This window comes from Neofelis nebulosa, chromosome 4, assembly GCF_028018385.1.
Source record: "Neofelis nebulosa isolate mNeoNeb1 chromosome 4, mNeoNeb1.pri, whole genome shotgun sequence".
Taxonomy (NCBI): Eukaryota; Metazoa; Chordata; class Mammalia; order Carnivora; family Felidae; genus Neofelis; species Neofelis nebulosa.
The window spans coordinates 23469886-23486678 of NC_080785.1; the positions used below are offsets into that span (position 1 = coordinate 23469886).

At 40.4% G+C, this 16793-nt stretch overlaps 1 protein-coding gene across 4 annotated transcripts in view; it reads left to right on the plus strand.

The window, feature by feature from the left end:
- UBE2H (ubiquitin conjugating enzyme E2 H) overlaps window positions 1–16793 on the plus strand; it is a 103846-nt gene that overhangs the window by 16741 nt on the left and 70312 nt on the right. The window contains exons 1-2 of one of the 4 annotated variants that reach the window (XM_058724292.1): window positions 13762–14018; window positions 14100–14153. The exons of 2 other annotated variants lie outside the window; for them this stretch is intronic. In XM_058724292.1, coding sequence (XP_058580275.1) covers window positions 13981–14018; window positions 14100–14153 — 92 coding nt within the window. In that variant the 5' untranslated portion in view covers window positions 13762–13980. Of the gene's footprint in view, window positions 1–5811; window positions 6248–13761; window positions 14019–14099; window positions 14154–16793 lie in introns of those variants that run through there. One more of the 4 variants, XM_058724295.1, reaches the window with a different exon arrangement.

Consider the following 16793-nt stretch of genomic DNA (forward strand, 5'->3'; position numbering starts at 1 on the left):
ATTGGCACATCATTATCACCCAAAGTCTGTAGTTTACATCAGAATTCATCTTAGTGTTGTATAGCTATGTGCTTGGACATATGTGTGATGATTTATATCCATCATTATGGTATCCTACACAGTATTTTCACTGCCCTGAAAATTCTGTGTTCCACCTGTTCATTCCTCTCTCCCCTAACACCTGGCAGCCAGTTATCTTTTTATTGTTTTCATAATTTTGCCTTTTCTAAAATGTCATATAGTTAGAATCATACAGGAGGTAGGCTTTTCAGATTGGCTTCTTTCACTTAGTAATACGGATTTAAGTTTCCATTGTGTCATTTTATGGCCTAATAGCTCATTTCTTTTTAGTGCCAAATAATGCTCCATTGTCTGGGTGTGTGACAGTTTGTCCATTCACCTTGGTGAACCATTTTTAGTGAAGAGATAATACTATTCTAGTGGTTCCTTATTTTCCAAATTCACCTTTGTATTTTTTTTTTTTAAGTCCCTTAGTAGTGACTAGTTAAATTTTATACTTCTGGCCCATTCTGTCCTCAGCTGTATCTTTCTTGACCCTTGATACTTGTTCTATAATGTGCTATTTCTCATGTGTATATATATATATATATATATACACATATATATATATATATATATATATGTAAACATATTTTAATGTTCATTTATTTGAGAGAGAGACAGACTGAGCATGAGCCAGGGATGGGGAGAGAGAGAGGGAGACACAGAGTCCAAAGTAGAGCCTCATGTGGGGCTTGAACTCCCGAACTGTGAGATCATGACCTGAGCCGAAGTTGGATGCTTAACGGAGCCACATGAGGCGCCCCTCTTTCTGGTATATTTCAGTCAATTTTTGTGGCATCCTTGCTTTGAGATGTTATGGCTCACTTCTTTTGGTTTTAATTTGTGTATGTGTGTGTGTGTTTATTTTTGAGAGACAGCATGAGCCAGGGAGGGGCAGAGAAGGAGGGAGACACAGGATCTGCAGCAGGGTCCAGAGCCTAACGTGGGGCTCAAACTCATGAACTGCGAGATCGTGACCTGAGCCCAAGTAGGCTGCTTCACCGACTGAGCCACTCACGCATCCTTGTGGCTCACTTTTTATGGATAAAAAATCTTGGGCTACACAGATTGACTGGAAATGCTGAGGTCCTAGAGGAATGATGGGTCCTGAGCCAATGAGAGTTTCTCGTGCTTTTGACCCTTTGGCATACATTAACTTTGCGTATGAAGTAGGTGCTCAGAAAACACCTGTTAAGTGAATTTTGATACATAATATACTACAGGTGGGATGCCTGGGTGGCTCAGTCAGTTAAGTGTCAGACTCTTGATTTTGGCTCAAGTCATGATCTCAGGTTAGTGAGATCAAGCCCCACGTCAAGCTCTGCACTGACAGTGTGGAGCCTGCTTGGAATTCTCTCTTTCCCTCTCTCTCTTTGCCCCTCCCTTGCTCTATCTCTCTCTCAAAATAAACTTAAAAAAAAAAAAAAATACACACGCACATCCACTACAGGTTTTTGCCAAGTCCTTGGGTTGATTTAGGCTAAACTTTGGCACCTGTATGGAAAATCAGAAACCTACGTACAGAAATCATGCTGGAGAGAAGCAGATCTTAAACTGTGGTCATCATCAACATGCCTTTCACCACAAGCCTGTGGTTAAAAAAAGGCAGGTTCACTTGAGCATGTCCTTGATCAGGAGTAAAGATCATTAGTAAATTTTGACCCTCAATTATGTGTCTTTTAATATTCTGTATGATGAAATGAGAAACCTCTTTCCTGCATATTGAAAGTATGGTGGTGGTTTCTAGAAAAAACAACTTAGGTGATTTTGAGTTGGCAACCGAACTAGCTGTTTTTTTATGGAATGCCATTTGTATTTGAAAGTAGATACTTGATCCAGACATTTTCTCCAAAAAAAGCGAGCCCATCACTCCAAGGAAAACTGCTAGTATATAAAATGATATATGATAAAATGATAAAATATAAGCCTTAAACCAAAAATTAGAATTTTGGGTAACTTGTTATCAGCCACATGCTTGACAGTTGTTTAATACTTACATTTCTGATGAGATAGTGGTGATATTAAATGTGATTTTTTGATATTGTGTAATAAAATGTGTCAACATTAGGAAGACCCGTATAAGTTTGTGAACCAGTATTTTCCACATGGCCAGTGCATGATAGAAAATCATGCTTGGGTAAAAAAGATTCATTAAAAATTCAAGGTAGACCAGTGGACTTTAATAGTATGAAAAGTTCATTGGTACCGTTCAAGATTCCACATTGCAGTTGGCCTTTAGGAAACTACCCACTTGTCAAGTTTTGGTGTAGTATCAGTGGAAAATGTCGGTATGACCTGAAAAGTCTATTAAACTACTCGTCTTTTTTCTAACTACATTCAAAATGTACCAGATTTAAGGCAGAAGCACATAGGACAATCCAGCCCACTTCTGTTAAGCCAGATATTAAAGAAATTTGCTAAATTGTTTTTTTATTTTGGAAATTATTTTTCATAAAAATGATATATGTTAAAATGTGTAAAATTTATTATTTTAAATGAATTGATGTTTTTAATTTCAAAATGGTAAATATCCATACAAAAGCTCTTTGGGGTCGTCGATTTTTTTTTTCTTTAATGGTAATGGTTTTATTTATTTTTGAGAGAGGGAGCATGGGCAGGGGAAGTGCAGAGCAAGGGAGAGACAGGACCCGAAGCAGGCTCTGTGCTGATAACAGAGAGCCCGATGTGGGGCTTGAACTCCCGACTGTGAGATCATAACCTGAAGTTAGACGCTCAGCGAATGAGCCACCCAGGCGCCCCTGGGGTCATTGATTTTTTTTTTTTTTTTTTTTTTTTTTTTTTAAGTGTGAAGGGTGCTAAGACCAGACAGTTTGAGAACTGCCTTCACAAATGTATGAAGAGAAGTTGTCATGTTGTTGTCATAGGATGTGCTTTATTTGTTCCTAGTGTAGTGTTGGCATAATACTAGAGTCTTTAATCAAATATTCAAATCAGATTGAATTGAAGTATATAGTAAAGCAGGTAAATAAATACACGTTTAGCCTTGAAGGGGAATTGGTATAACATGAAAATGGCAAGTGTTTTCATGTTAGTAAAGAATGCCAGAGTTTACACCATGTTATATAGATTCTAAGACTTTTTTCCTACATCTCCACATCTTTGAAATGGAGATGGCTTTCAGTTGGTAGTGTTTGTCAGCTTTTTTCTTTCTTGGTGTCATGAAATAATGGTGTATTGTCGATGTGATGAAATAAGGCAGCACTTTTTTTTGTCGTTGCATTTTTTGTTTGGAGCTGAGGAAACATTAGACAGCAGTTTACTTCTTGGGCTACAGGATAGGTTACATTAAATTTTATTTTATCAGGCCCTGAGCTGACTCTGGGCAGTTGACAATAGGTCCATTGTTAGAATATCCCATTCATAAAGCAGTTATCTTTCTTTTTTTTAAAATTTTTTTTAACGTTTATTTATTTTTGAGACAGAGAGAGACAGAGCATGAATGGGGGAGGGTCAGAGAGAGGGAGACACAGAATCTGAAACAGGCTCCGGGCTCTGAGCTGTCAGCACAGGGGCCCGATGCGGGGCTCGAACTCACGGACCGCGAGATCGTGACCTGAGCCGAAGTCGGCGCTCAACCTACTGAGCCACCCAGGCGAGTTATCTTTATTTCAAGTGAGAAGACTAGATTCTGTTGCCAGAATTCAGTCTTTTACAATAAAGTGTAAAATGTGATATAAGTTTTTTTTATATGCAAAGCTTTTTTTTTTCTATTTAATCATATTGTTGATAGAAACATAATGGTGAGTATTGAGTTGTTTCCATTTCTGTTGTAAAGCAGGTAAAGGAGGTTGTACTGTGCAGCTCTTAGAAAATGAGTAACAGGATTAAAAAATTATTTTTTTAAAGTTTGTTTTGGCGGGGGAGGGGCAGCGAGAGAGGAATGGGAAGAGAATCCCAAGCAGGTGATTGTCGACATGGGGCTTGAACTCGTAAACTGTGAGATCATGACCTGAGCCGACATCAAGGGGTGGATGCTTAACCAACTGAGCCACCCCAGAATTAAAAGATTTCAAACATTTCTTTTAATTGAAAAAATTTTAAATTTACCAATACCACACTGAGGCTTGAAGAAGTTGTAAGTTTACCTTTGGCTTCTATTATTCTGAACCTGAGCACTGTTAATATTTATTCTGTGTGGTCTTATGAGGACCTGGGAAGTACGGATGCTCATTTCTGTATCTTTAGAGCAATTTCTGTTGTCTTGAAGAGGTCTAGTAAGAGCTGAATTATTAGATTCTGTTACTAACTTTGTGCTTCTATTTAATTCTGTATAAAAACAAAAAGGACCATAACATGGAGATATAAAGATATACAAATAAATAACATAGGCACCCATTTTTTAAAGATTTTTTTTATTTTTAGTTTTTAAATATTCTTTTTTTTTTAAGTATTTATTTTGACAGAGAGCACAAGCAGGAGGAGGAACAGAGAGAGGGAGAGAGAGAGAAAGAGAATCCCAAGCAGGTTCTGCACTGTCCACGCAGAGCCCAACAGAGGGCTCGAAGCCAAGAACCATGAGCTGATAACCTGAGTCAAAACCAAGATGCCCAACTGACTGAGCCACCCAGGCACCCCAAGATTTTAGTTAAAAAATTTTTTTTTAATGTTTACTTATTTTTGAAGGAGAGACAGAGTTTGAGCGGGGGAAGAGCAGAGAGAGAAGGAGACACAGAATCTGAAGTAGGCTCCAGGCTCGGAGCTGTCAGCACAGAGCCCAACTCAGGGCTCGAACCCATGAGTTGGGAGATCAAGCCCCGCGTTGGGTGTAGAAATAAGTTAAAAAAAAAAAGAAAAAAGAAAGAAGAAAGAATAGATACTGGGTTGGATAACCAGCAGTGTTGCCACAATGAACGATAAGGGTTTGTTTGTTTTTTTCTTTCATTTACATATTTGGGAGCATTATCATTCAGGCTTGGCTTCCCATGCCTTGAATTTTGGTTTATAAATGTTATTTCTTACCTTTATCACATGTCTTACAGATTTTGCTTTGCTGGAAGACTGGGTTACATGATAAAATTATTTATGCTGGGGCATTAAGGGAGAAGACAAACCATTCACTTGTCTCTTCTCACTTATAGTTTATCTTCAAACTTGAATTCAAGACCTAATTTGGGAGGTTGGTGTAGAGGAGGGGCAGCATGTTAGGATGAAAGAAAACTGCCTGGCAGGCCATCCAGTGTTCTCGCCCTTCGTTCTCTCTGCTGCTCAGTGCTGCAAGACCTTGTGCCTTTCACTTCCTTCTTGGGTATCTGTTTCCTTACATATCGAGTAAGGAGTTGGCTTAGAGGATCCTAAGTTTTTACAACTTGAATATTGTGATTTTTATCTGTATAGCCATCTTGCATGTAACTTATTGTGTGTATATATGTAACATATGAAAGATCTTCACAGCCGTGTGTATACCTGGCATTGCCTTCTAGGGAATAGAGAGTTGAAAATAGCTTTATGAGGGACCTTGGGTGGCTCAGTCGGTTAAGCGTCCGACTTCAGCTCAGGTCACGATCTCACGGTCTGTGAGTTCGGCTCTGTGCTGACAGCTCAGAACCTGGAGCCTGCTTCAGATTCTGTGTCTCCTTCTCTCTCTGCCCCTCGCCCGTTCATGTTGTCTCTCAAAAATGAATGAACGTTAAAAAAAAAAAAATAGCTTTATGACAAATTTTAAATCTTAGTTTGAATCTTATCTTTATAGATATGTATTATAAAAATAAGTTCTGCAGCTTACTACTTTCTTGGTTTGAATTTTTCCTAGGGCTTTTTAGAAGTGTAAAGTAGAAAACCTTGACATCTTCATTTCTGACTTGCTGAGATAAAATTTTGCTTCGTGTTTAGAAACCTGCATCAATGTTAAGTTTGAGTAGGAGAAGCTCCTGTCTTAGGCCAGTAACAGTTGTTGTCCTTTCATTTCTAGAAACGGATCCTTGGAATTAGTTGACGTATTATCAAAAGAACAGTTATTAAAATATTATTCAGTGTTAACTGCTCACCTGCTCACCTAAAAATTCAAATGCTTGGTTTACCATGTTTAAGTCACACTTCGACTAACTATGAATAAATGAGTTGTTACCATTATTACAGATGGGAGAATTAAAGCAAGATCTTATAATCCTTGTCTGGTCATGGGGAGCTGCCAAATTAAGAATGCCTTCTGGTTTTGTCCAGTGGGGTGAGTTGTATCTGTTCCCTGTCTGTTTTAGGAGAAGGGGACTTGTGGTTTACCCGTGTCGTGTTTCAGTTTCATTTTGTATGTAGAGTGCATCTTGAAAGGCAGTATGGTTTAGTAAATGGGACAAGGCCCTTGTTAGAATTCTCTGAAACAGTTTAATTTCAAGCCAGTACATTTCTCTCCCTTCTTTGTTCCCCGATCCCTGGTGTTTTGAACAATAGATTTCAGATTGTTTCCATGTTTTAAAACCAGTTCTATCTAATATCAGTCACCTCGGATGTTTGTAATTGGGGTTTTTTAGCTCATTATAGACAAGAACAAGGTATTAAGTTATAGATCCTTTTACCGAAGTTTGGCTTGTTGGAAAGGTGATTAAGGAAATTGGTTATCAGTTTTATGATTTTTTTCAAATTACTGCATAACTTTTAATCACACAAAAAGTGTCTAAGCTTGTTCAAGCTACCTTAGGTTATGATTCAGTAATATTGCAGAACCAGTGTTGCGGGTCGGCAATAATATTTACTGGTTAAAATATGGTAGGCCTTTAACTTGCCATATTGTAGATCTTTTTCTTTCAGCTGCCACATTTTTATGAGTAAAACTACAGAAGCAGATAAAACTTCATTTTATTCTGGAAGTTAGTTGGTAAGGGTAATGTAGATAGAATTGCATCACATCGGCATTATGGTTTTTGTTCAACAGATATTCACTGGAAATTTTTCTTTATAGTTTACTATGAAAAATCTCAGATACATGAAAGTGGAAAGAATAAAATAAGTGAATACCTGTAGATCTTCCATGTAGACTCAATAAACATTTTGTCATATTTCCTTTATCATACATGTTTTTAGTTGAGCCTTTTCCAAGTAAGTTGCAAAAGCCATGACACTTTTACCTAAAATACTTGAACATCTTCAAAGAGTAAGGACTTTTCCTGTGTAAGTACAGTACCGTTATCACACCAGAGAATGTTAACACCAATTCCACTGGTATCATGTAATTTTTCCATAGAGGAAATATTGAAGTGATGAGATTGTTTATCCATTTTCAGAGTATGAAAGCATATGCTCTTACTCTAAACAGTATTAGAAAGACAAAGTTCTGCAAAAATTGCTTTAAAACTCATGTTATCCTAGTGGGGAAAATGTTTTTCACACATTCTCATAACTTATAAATTAAGCTTTTAGAGTTTTTCTTTTTTTTTTTCTTTTTCTTCTTTTTTTTTGGAGAGAGAGGGAGGGAGGGAGACAGACGGACGGACAGACAGACAGACACAGAATCTGAAGCAGGCTCTAGGCTTCGAACTGTCAGCGCAGAGCCTGATGCGGGGCTCGAACACATGGACTGCGGGATTATGACCTGAGCCGAAGTTGGACGCTTAACTGACGGAGCCATCCAGCCACCCCTAAAAATATTTTTTGGATGATGAGATATTTTGAGCACCACAAGAAATAGGAAGAAATCTTGCTGATAATAGAACAGCATCCATTTACTGTTTTGTCAGATCTTAACATTTTGCCGTCTTTGTTGCAGACATTTAAAAAAATTTTTTGTATTTTATTTGTTATTTATTTATTTTTTGAGAGAGCACACACAAGTGGGAGAGCGGCAGAAGAGGAGGAAGGGAGAAATCTTAAACAGGCTCCATGCCTAGAGTGGAGCCTGATGCCAGGCTCAATCTCACAACCATGAGATCACGACCTGAGCCGCAATCGAGTCAGACCCTTAACCGACTGAGCCACCCAGGTGCCCCAGAAATTTTATTTTTTAAAAAGGGAGAAGGGGCGCCTGGGTGGCGCAGTCGGTTAAGCGTCCGACTTCAGCCAGGTCATGATCTCGCGGTCCGTGAGTTCGAGCCCTGCGTCAGGCTCTGGGCGGATGGCTCGGAGCCTGGAGCCTGTTTCCGATTCTGTGTCTCCCTCTCTCTCTGCCCCTCCCCCGTTCATGCTCTATCTCTCTCTGTCCCAAAAATAAATAAAAAATGTTGGAAAAAAAAAAAAAAAAAAAAAAGGGAGAAGACCTGTAGTTAAATTGAAGCCTCTGTGTAGTCCTCCACGATTCCTCTCCCCTCCCCCTCTTCATGAACTAGAAGTTGCAACTTTTTTCAATTCTCTTTCCCCTCATTTTTTTTTTTACTTTCTTATGTATATGTGCATATCCATAAGTAATATTTATCATTGCTTTGCGTGTTTAAATAAATAGTAGCATACATTTTAGTTCCGTATTTTTAAGATTTGTTGATACTGATAGAAGTAGCTGTACCTCATTTATAAAAGTTACATGCATATACCATATTTTCCTTATTTGTTGATGTACATTTAGGTTACTTTCAATTTTTTGCCATTATATATAGAGCTGTAAACAACATTTATGAATGTCATTTTGAGCACATATGTGTTTCTGTAGGGCAGTAGGGCAAGATTTTCCAGGCTCTTTTGTTCATTAGACATAATAAGAAATGTATTTTACATTGAGACCCAGCGTGCACACATTACATGCACAGATATAATGGAAGCTGTAGTTCTATAAAAATAATTAAAAAAATATTTACCCTGAAAAAATCCTTAGCAATACAAGAGACACATCCTTGAAATAATGTATCTATCCCCTCATTGTAAAAAGTGCTGATCAGGACCCACATTTGACAAATAATGACCTAATGTATATAACCTGAAGCAAAATTGCTTTTTTTTTATTTTTAATATTTATTTATTTTTGAGAGAGCATGGGCAGGGGAGGGGCAGAGAGAGCTGGAGACACAGAATCTGAAGCAGGCTCCAGGCTCCGACCTGTCAACACAGAGCCCAACGTGGGGGTCAAACCCACGAACGGTGAGATCATGGCCTGAACTGAAGTCAGACACTTAACCAACTGAGCCACCCCGGTGCCCCATATAATTGCTGGTCTTAATGGTGCGTGTCTTCAGCTTTGCTAGAGATGAAAAAGTTACTCTTTAATTAAAAAAAATTTTTTTTAATGTTTGTTTATTTTTGAGACAGAGCGAGCAGGGGAGGGGCGGAGAGAGAGGGAGACACAATCCAAAGCAGGCTCCAGGCTCTGAGCAGTCAGCACAGAGCCAGACGCGGGGCTCAAACCCACAAACTGTGAGATCATGTGAGCCAAAGTCGGACGCTTAACCGACTGAGCCACTCTGGTACCCCAAAAAAGTTACTCTTTAAAGTGGTTGTACCAAAAAACTACATTTCCGTCAACAGCATTTGAGGCCTCCTGTTTGTTCATATCCATACGAACACTTGTCTAGCTTTTTTAGTATTTGCTAATGTGATGGATGTGAAAGGGTATCCCATTGTTGTCTCAGTCTGTTTTCTAACCAAATATTTTGAGTGCCTTTTCTCTGTGAGGCCCTTGCAAAGCAGTAAGGGTGCTACCATGAAAAGCAAGAGACATAGCTCCTCTGTTCTAGGAGAGAGAGGTGAACTTTGTCAGCCCTTGAATGACAGAGTGACATAGAGGAGGGAGTAATGCGCAGCCCACTTGGAAACGTGGCTCTTACGAGAGGTGAAGCTTGACCTTGGTCTTGAAAGATGAGTAGGCGTTTTCGGACAGCATACAGACTTGAAGGACATTCCGGAGGGAGAAGAGGGAAGTCGGCAAAGGCATAGAGCTATAAAAGCCCATCATGAATGTGCACAGAGTTCCTGGATTGGGGAGGCCAAGGCACAAGCGAAGGCTCTGCAGACGTGTGGGGGGCTGAGGGAATTGTGTTCTGCAGGCACCGAGAGGCATTGGTGAAGGTTTTAAGTGGGGGTATTAACAGATTTTTTTTATGTGTTATTTTCGAGATAGTGCATGCATGCAGGCACACAAGCAGGGGAGAGGCGTAGAGAGAGAGAGGGACAGGATCCGAAGTGGGCCCTGTGCTGACAACAGAGAGTCCGATATGGGGCTTGAACTCACGAACTGTGAGATCATGACCTGAGCCGAAGTCTGACGCTCAACCAAGTCACCCAGGACCCCAACGGGAGAATTTTTTTATTTTTTATTTTTGTTAAGTCTAGAAATGGGTTTTGGTATTTTAAAATTATGGTCAGTCGAGCTTTTGTTTTAATTTCAGTTTCAGACTCATAAGTTTGGCTCTTATTTATTACTGCCCTTTTGAAACACGCAGATAACAGAAATTGATATTTTTCCTTTGAACTGGGGTTGGTCATTTACTTTCCAAAATAGAAATAATTGTAGCCTAGCACTGAATACATTTGCTCTCATCCATGCCTTCTTGCTTTTAAGAGGCACAGCAGATGGTCTAATGGGTATTTTCTTTCTATCATCAAATCAGAATAGGTGTAGGTTTATACAGGGTTGGTAATTTTAAGAATTTGTGTTTTTGGACGTCTTTCATGAGGATATTTTTGATCTTTGCGTCTCTTGCTATACATCACAGCAAGTATGAATACAGTTGTAAGAACTTCATGTAGAGAGCTTGAGTGGCTCTCGTTAATCAACTGTGTGTGTGTGTAAAGGTGATGATATGAGCCCTCTCTTTGGGGTCTTGCCACTTTTGGCATTCCTGAGCTGCCAGTCTTTTTTTTTTTTTTTTTTTTTTTTAAAGCTCCATGCCAGTGTGAGGCTTGAACTCAGGCCCCCCAAGATCAAGAGTTGCATACTCTACTGACTGAGCCAGCCATCATGTGTCCCTCTGCCAGTCCTTTTTAATGGGAGCATTTGTCTTGCTTTAAGGCCTGAAAATTGAGGCTGATCAGCACCCAATTTAAATAGAAGCAGTTTTAGAGACCAGGTTGGAGGTAGTTGCAGGATTCTGAAACTCTCAGTGCCTTCAGAGAAGAAATGTTAAATGTATAGCACACAATAGTAATGGTCGTTGGTGTGTGTGTTTGGTTTTAGCTCTTGGTAATGAATCCCACACTTGGGTTTGTTTTAAGGAGAGTACTCAAAGGTATGTTCGTTGAGATGCAGGGGGCAACATGGAATACTGCATAGATACTATTTTTAATTTAGGAAAATCATATGCAGGTAGATTTTTAAAAAGAACTCTTCTAAACCTTACAGTTCAAAGTTGTAGTTTTCTTTCCTAGCTACTTGATGCTTTAAAATCACCCACATCCCTCCGTGATATCTGTAAAAGTCTTTTTATTAGCTAAGGATTTATTTCAGGGAGCAGCATACCTGGGATTAAAAGAACTGGACAAGTTTGTATTGCCTAATATTCCTGCCTGTGACCTTTCCTCTCAGAAACCCCCACAGTGTGCGTTCTGTCAGCCTTGTCATCTCCTGTCCTCCACCCACAGCCTCCAACACACATACAGACAACACACGCACAGTTTAGCAGGTGCAGAAGGAGTAGGGGTAGAGGGTCTGCCATTAGGGTAGGGGCTGGAAGTGTTCTATTTACTTCCTGCCTTTAGCAGATGTAATACTTGTTAACAGGTTGGCAGCAGCCGTGGGCTGGATCAGTTGGATACAAGGTGACTGTTCTAAAATAAACAAAATGAAACAGCATAATCTTGAATTTGTGGGCAACATGTGGGACTGAGCAAATGAGACTTTTGCAGGTGGTTTGACCATTAGCTGTGAGCATGCTACCAGTGTGTTAGGCAAGTGGACAGGATGTTCTCTGTGTGTACTGTATAACCTTGAAGCCCTGCATCTATTTCCATTTCCCCAGGAATGAAAGCTAAAACAGAAAAGCTACTTTCCTTCCCTTTAGCTTTCAAAACAAAAGTAAGGCTTGCAAGTCTGGACTGTTGCATAGTGTTGGAGAGGATGCTTCTTGTCCTGAATTTGATTTCGATAGGGATTTATTTTCTTTCTTTTCTCTTTTTCTTTCTCTCTTTCTTTCTTTCTTTCTTTCTTTCTTTCTTTCTTTCTTTCTTTCTTTCTTTCTTTCTTTCTATTCTTCTAGAACTTGAGCATAGATAAATTCTTTTTTAATGTTTATTTTTAAGAGAGAACATGCCAGTGGGGAAAGGGCGGGGGACAGAGGATCTGAAGTGGGCTCTGTGCTGACAGCAGTGAGCTGGAACTCACAAATCGTGAAATCATGACCTGAGCCAAAGTCAGGTGTTCAACCAACTGAGCCACCCGGGCGCTCCGATGAATGGTTTTTAAAAAACGAGAAGCAAGCACAAAACATTAATCACTTGTTATGATTCTATAGCAAATGATTGAGAAATTTAAAGCAAATCTGTTTGGGGCGCCTGGGTGGCTCAAGTCGGTTAAGCGTCTGACTTTGGCCCAGGTCATGATCTCACGGTTTGTGGGTTCGAGCCCTGCGTCGGGCTCTGTGCTGATAGCTCAGAACCTGAGCCTGTTTGAGATTCTGTGTCTCCCTCTCTCTCTGTGCCCCTCCCCTGCTCATGCTCTGTCTCTCTTCCTCAAAAATAAACATTAAAGAAAAATTTTTTTAAAAAAGCGCAAATCTGTTAAGGTCTATATAAGCTAAGCATGTTGATTTCTGTGGTAGATGAAGCCAGTGCTGTATCAAAAGACTTTTCCTATTTTTCTTAAATTCCTTGAACTGGATATATATATTTTTAATGTTTATTTTTGAGAGAGAGAGAGAGAGAGCGAGCAAAGCAAGCAGGGGGGGAGCAGAGAGAGAGGGAGACACAGAATGTGAAGCAGGCTCGGAGCTGTCAGCACTGAGCCCGACATGGGGCTCAAGCCCAGGAACCATGAGATCATGACCTGAGCAGAAGTTGAATGCTTAACCGACTGAGCCACCCAGGCACCCTGAACTGGATATGCTTAATGGCAGAAGACTTCTATAAGCCAGTTATAGTACCCGCTAAAAGTTTGTGTTTAGGATATTAGGGCTTTGGACTAAATGAATGTGATTATCTACCTATACAAAAAAGCTGAAGACCTATAAACCAAAAACGTGCATCTGAGAAAGCCTTGTGAGAGAGAGATTTATGAATTTCTTCTGTCATGTCATTAATGATTGAACCTGGGGTGAAAGGCACATTTTAGCTGGATGGACTTAGGAGGCTGGCCAAGGACAAGGAATTTTTTTATTATAGGTTGTTTTTGCATTGCCTTTGATATGTTTCTAAATCCAGAACTAATGATTGGAAGAAAGCTCTGGAATTCAGTATTTTTGTGACTTTTGAGGTGGGGGGGTGAGGCTCAAACATGACTACATGTTGGGGACGGGGGATTTTTTGCAAGACAGGCAGACTGGAGTCTGGGTTGCTTAGTCTGTTTGCTTGTGCTTTGGCCCCAGGTGCAGGCAGACTGTTTTACAAAGCGTTAAAGTTCTGCTTCTCAGCAGATGCCTTTCCAGTGTTTCTTCCTGGTGCTCTGAAAACCATATGTGGGGGAAAATGATCTTGTTCAGTTTAGAGGGTAAGGGCGTTGTCTGCCTGAAAGCACCAGTAGGATTATTTAATTTTTTTTCTTTTTTTGAAGTTTGAGGCAAGAAATGAGAAAACTTCCCGCCATTTAACAAAATGGAGCCAAGCCACTGTGTGTGTGTGTGTGTTTTTTTTTTTTTTTTGGAAATATGTTTCTACCACTCCTTTAAAGCTATAAAAGTTAATTTCATAGCCTGAGGGAGGGATGCTGTTTCCCCTAAAAGATCAGTTCTAGGAAGGTGTGAGGTTGAGTTGTCACTTGGTCTGTAACTTAAACCGATAAAAAGCCTCTTAGAGTGCTTACTGTGTGCCAGGCACTGTGCTGTTAGCACTTTAGATATCTTAATCCTCAAAATACCCCAAGAGGTAGATCCTGTTGTCATTTTTCCTGTTTTACAGATGAGAAACCTGAGGCTTAGGCCTCAGTCTCATGCCAAGTAAGTTGCAGGGCTGGGTGATAAACTCGGGCTGACTCTAAACCCACTAAAGTCGACATAACAGTGCTGCTATTTCGGCAGACCATGTGGAAAGGAAGGTGGTCTTCTTTTCCCAAGGGAGACGACTCGCAGAACGTAAGTTACGGTCGTAAAGAAGGCTAGTGTTGAACCCAGAATTCAAACGCGGGTCAATTTGAAGCGAAAGCCTGTGTTCTTTCCACTGAGTGTATTGTATTACCTCTTAGAGTACATTACTGTAATATCTGATTTACTAAGATCTTTTTATTTCTGGTGCTAGCTGCTCTCAGTTTATAGAGGGGGTTGTTTAAAAAGTTCATTTGTGAGGTGATGGCGTGGAAACCAGAATACATTCTCTGCTGGCAGTGAGTGCTGAGCCTGGTTGTGGTTCCGAGGCCAGAGCCCTTTGGGATAGTTGATATGTTTCACCTTCTTACGCCTGTGATACCAAAGGCCGTTCTGAGACCTACTCTGAGTTCTGAGGAGGAAGAGAAGCAGATATGTGTTCCTACTTGTTTCCAGATTCCATTTGTCTCTTTGCAGATGTTATCTCCCTTGGTACAAGTAACAAATTTATGAAGTGTGGATTTGAGGGTGAGCACGGAGCCTCTGAGGGCAGACTTGGTTCTGATTATGGCTGGACCAGTTACTGGTTCTCCCATTCACTCTCTACTAGGTGATGTGAGATGAAGCTCTTTTCTAAGGCTTAGTTTCCTCATCTGTAAAATGTCTGGGTGCCCTCATTGTGGGGCTTGAATGAGACAAACAGGCATTAGGTGCTCAGCATAGTTATCTGGACATGGTAGGTGACCAAAAAATGATGGCAGTGGTTTAATCTGCTTTATGGTGCATCTCTTCCATTATCAAAGATTCTTGTAGAGGTGAATGCTTTCTGGAGTAGACTGTGGTGTAACATTCTGAATTGGGTTTTAGGTTAAGATTGGGATTCCCTTGGGGCGCCTGGGTGGCGCAGTCCGTTAAGCGTCCGACTTCAGCCAGGTCACGATCTCGCGGTCCGTGAGTTTGAGCCCCGCGTCAGGCTCTGGGCTGATGGCTCGGAGCCTGGAGCCTGTTTCCGATTCTGTGTCTCCCTCTCTCTGCACCTCCCCTGTTCATGCTCTGTCTCTCTCTGTCCCAAAAATAAATAAAAAACGTTGAAAAAAAAAATTTAAAAAAAAAAAAAAAAAAAAAAGATTGGGATTCCCTTTATTTTGTAGTCACATGTAAATCAGTAAACTGCCTTGTAATTTAAATACTGTATCCTCAAATGATCTTTTGTAAATTTTTATATACTTTAAAATCTTGACTTTATTTTTTATTAGAAATTTTTTTTCCATGTTTATTTATTTTTGAGAGAGAGAGCATGAGCAGGGGAGGGGCAGAGAGAGAGAGAGGGAGACACAGAATCCGAAGCAGGCTCCAGGCTCTGAGCTGTCAGCACAGAGACCAATGCGGGGCTCAAACTCACAAATCGTGAGATCATGACCTGAGCCGAAGTCAAACAGTTAACTGACTGAGCCACCCAGGCACCCCTAAAACCTTGACTTTAATTGAAAACACAGTTGGTTGTGTTGCACAAAGTATTTTAAGGGTTGAGCATACATTTTGATGAATGGCTTTGAAATTAACAATATCCATGAGCCGTTTAAGTTCTTTTTGCAGTTAAATGTAATGTACTTTTTGTTTCTCAAATGGAGAAACTGAGGTAGGAAGTGGAATGGACTTTGCCCAAGAGTTATTGACTAAAGGAAGGGTGGGCAAATCATAGATATCCTATAAAAGGCCAAATAGCAATTTAGACTTTGTGGACTATTATGGTTTTTTTTCCCCCCAACTACTTAACTCAGCTGTCCCAGCACAGAAGCAGCCATCAATAATATGTAAATGGGAACGCCTGGGTGGTTCAGTTGATTAAAGCACAGGGCTCTTGATTTCGGCTCAGGTGATGATCTGTCGGTCGTGAGATCGAGCCCCACATCAGGCTCTGGACTGCGTGTGGAGCCTGCTTAAGATTCTCTCTCTCCCACTGCTCCTTCCCTGCTCATGCAGGTGCACGCACACTCTTTCTCAAAAACAAACAAACCCAAAAAACAAATAGATCACCTTGGCACAGTACGATAAATCTTTATTTACGAAAACCGACGATGACATAGGTGGTGGACTCATGGACTAAAGAAACATACTTAGTTCTGTTTCACTGTAAATCCCTGCCTTGGACCTGCATCTCTCTCTGTAGGTTGATGTAGATTGATTAAAGGTTGATTATTCCACAGGCTTCATGCTCAGTCTTTGCAGATTACAAATCCTTTACCATAAAATGACCCAGGTGTTCACATCTTCACTTGAGCTGTTTCCCAGACTCTAGATTGGTACAGCTTCCTGCCTTTCAAACTTCTCTCCAAGAATATCCCAACTGGCCCCTGAAACTTTAACATGTCTGCTATTGATTTCTGTATTATATCCTCTGAAGTCATACCATGATTGTGTGTGTGTGTGTGTGTGTGTGTGTGTGTTTTCACTCAGCTATTACCCAAGTGGGAAACCTGAATGTCATCCCTTTACTCCTTATTCTGCCTTCTTGACATCTTTACTCTCTCTGCCTACCCCCCCATCCCTACCACCACTGCTTTATTCAGGCCCTCATGATCCACCTGGGCTGTTGCAGATCACCCCACAGCTTCAGAGCTCCCTGTGTCTAGTCTCCCTCCTTCCAGTCTGCCTTTCATTTTGCTGCTGGAGTGATCCTGTTTTCAGAAT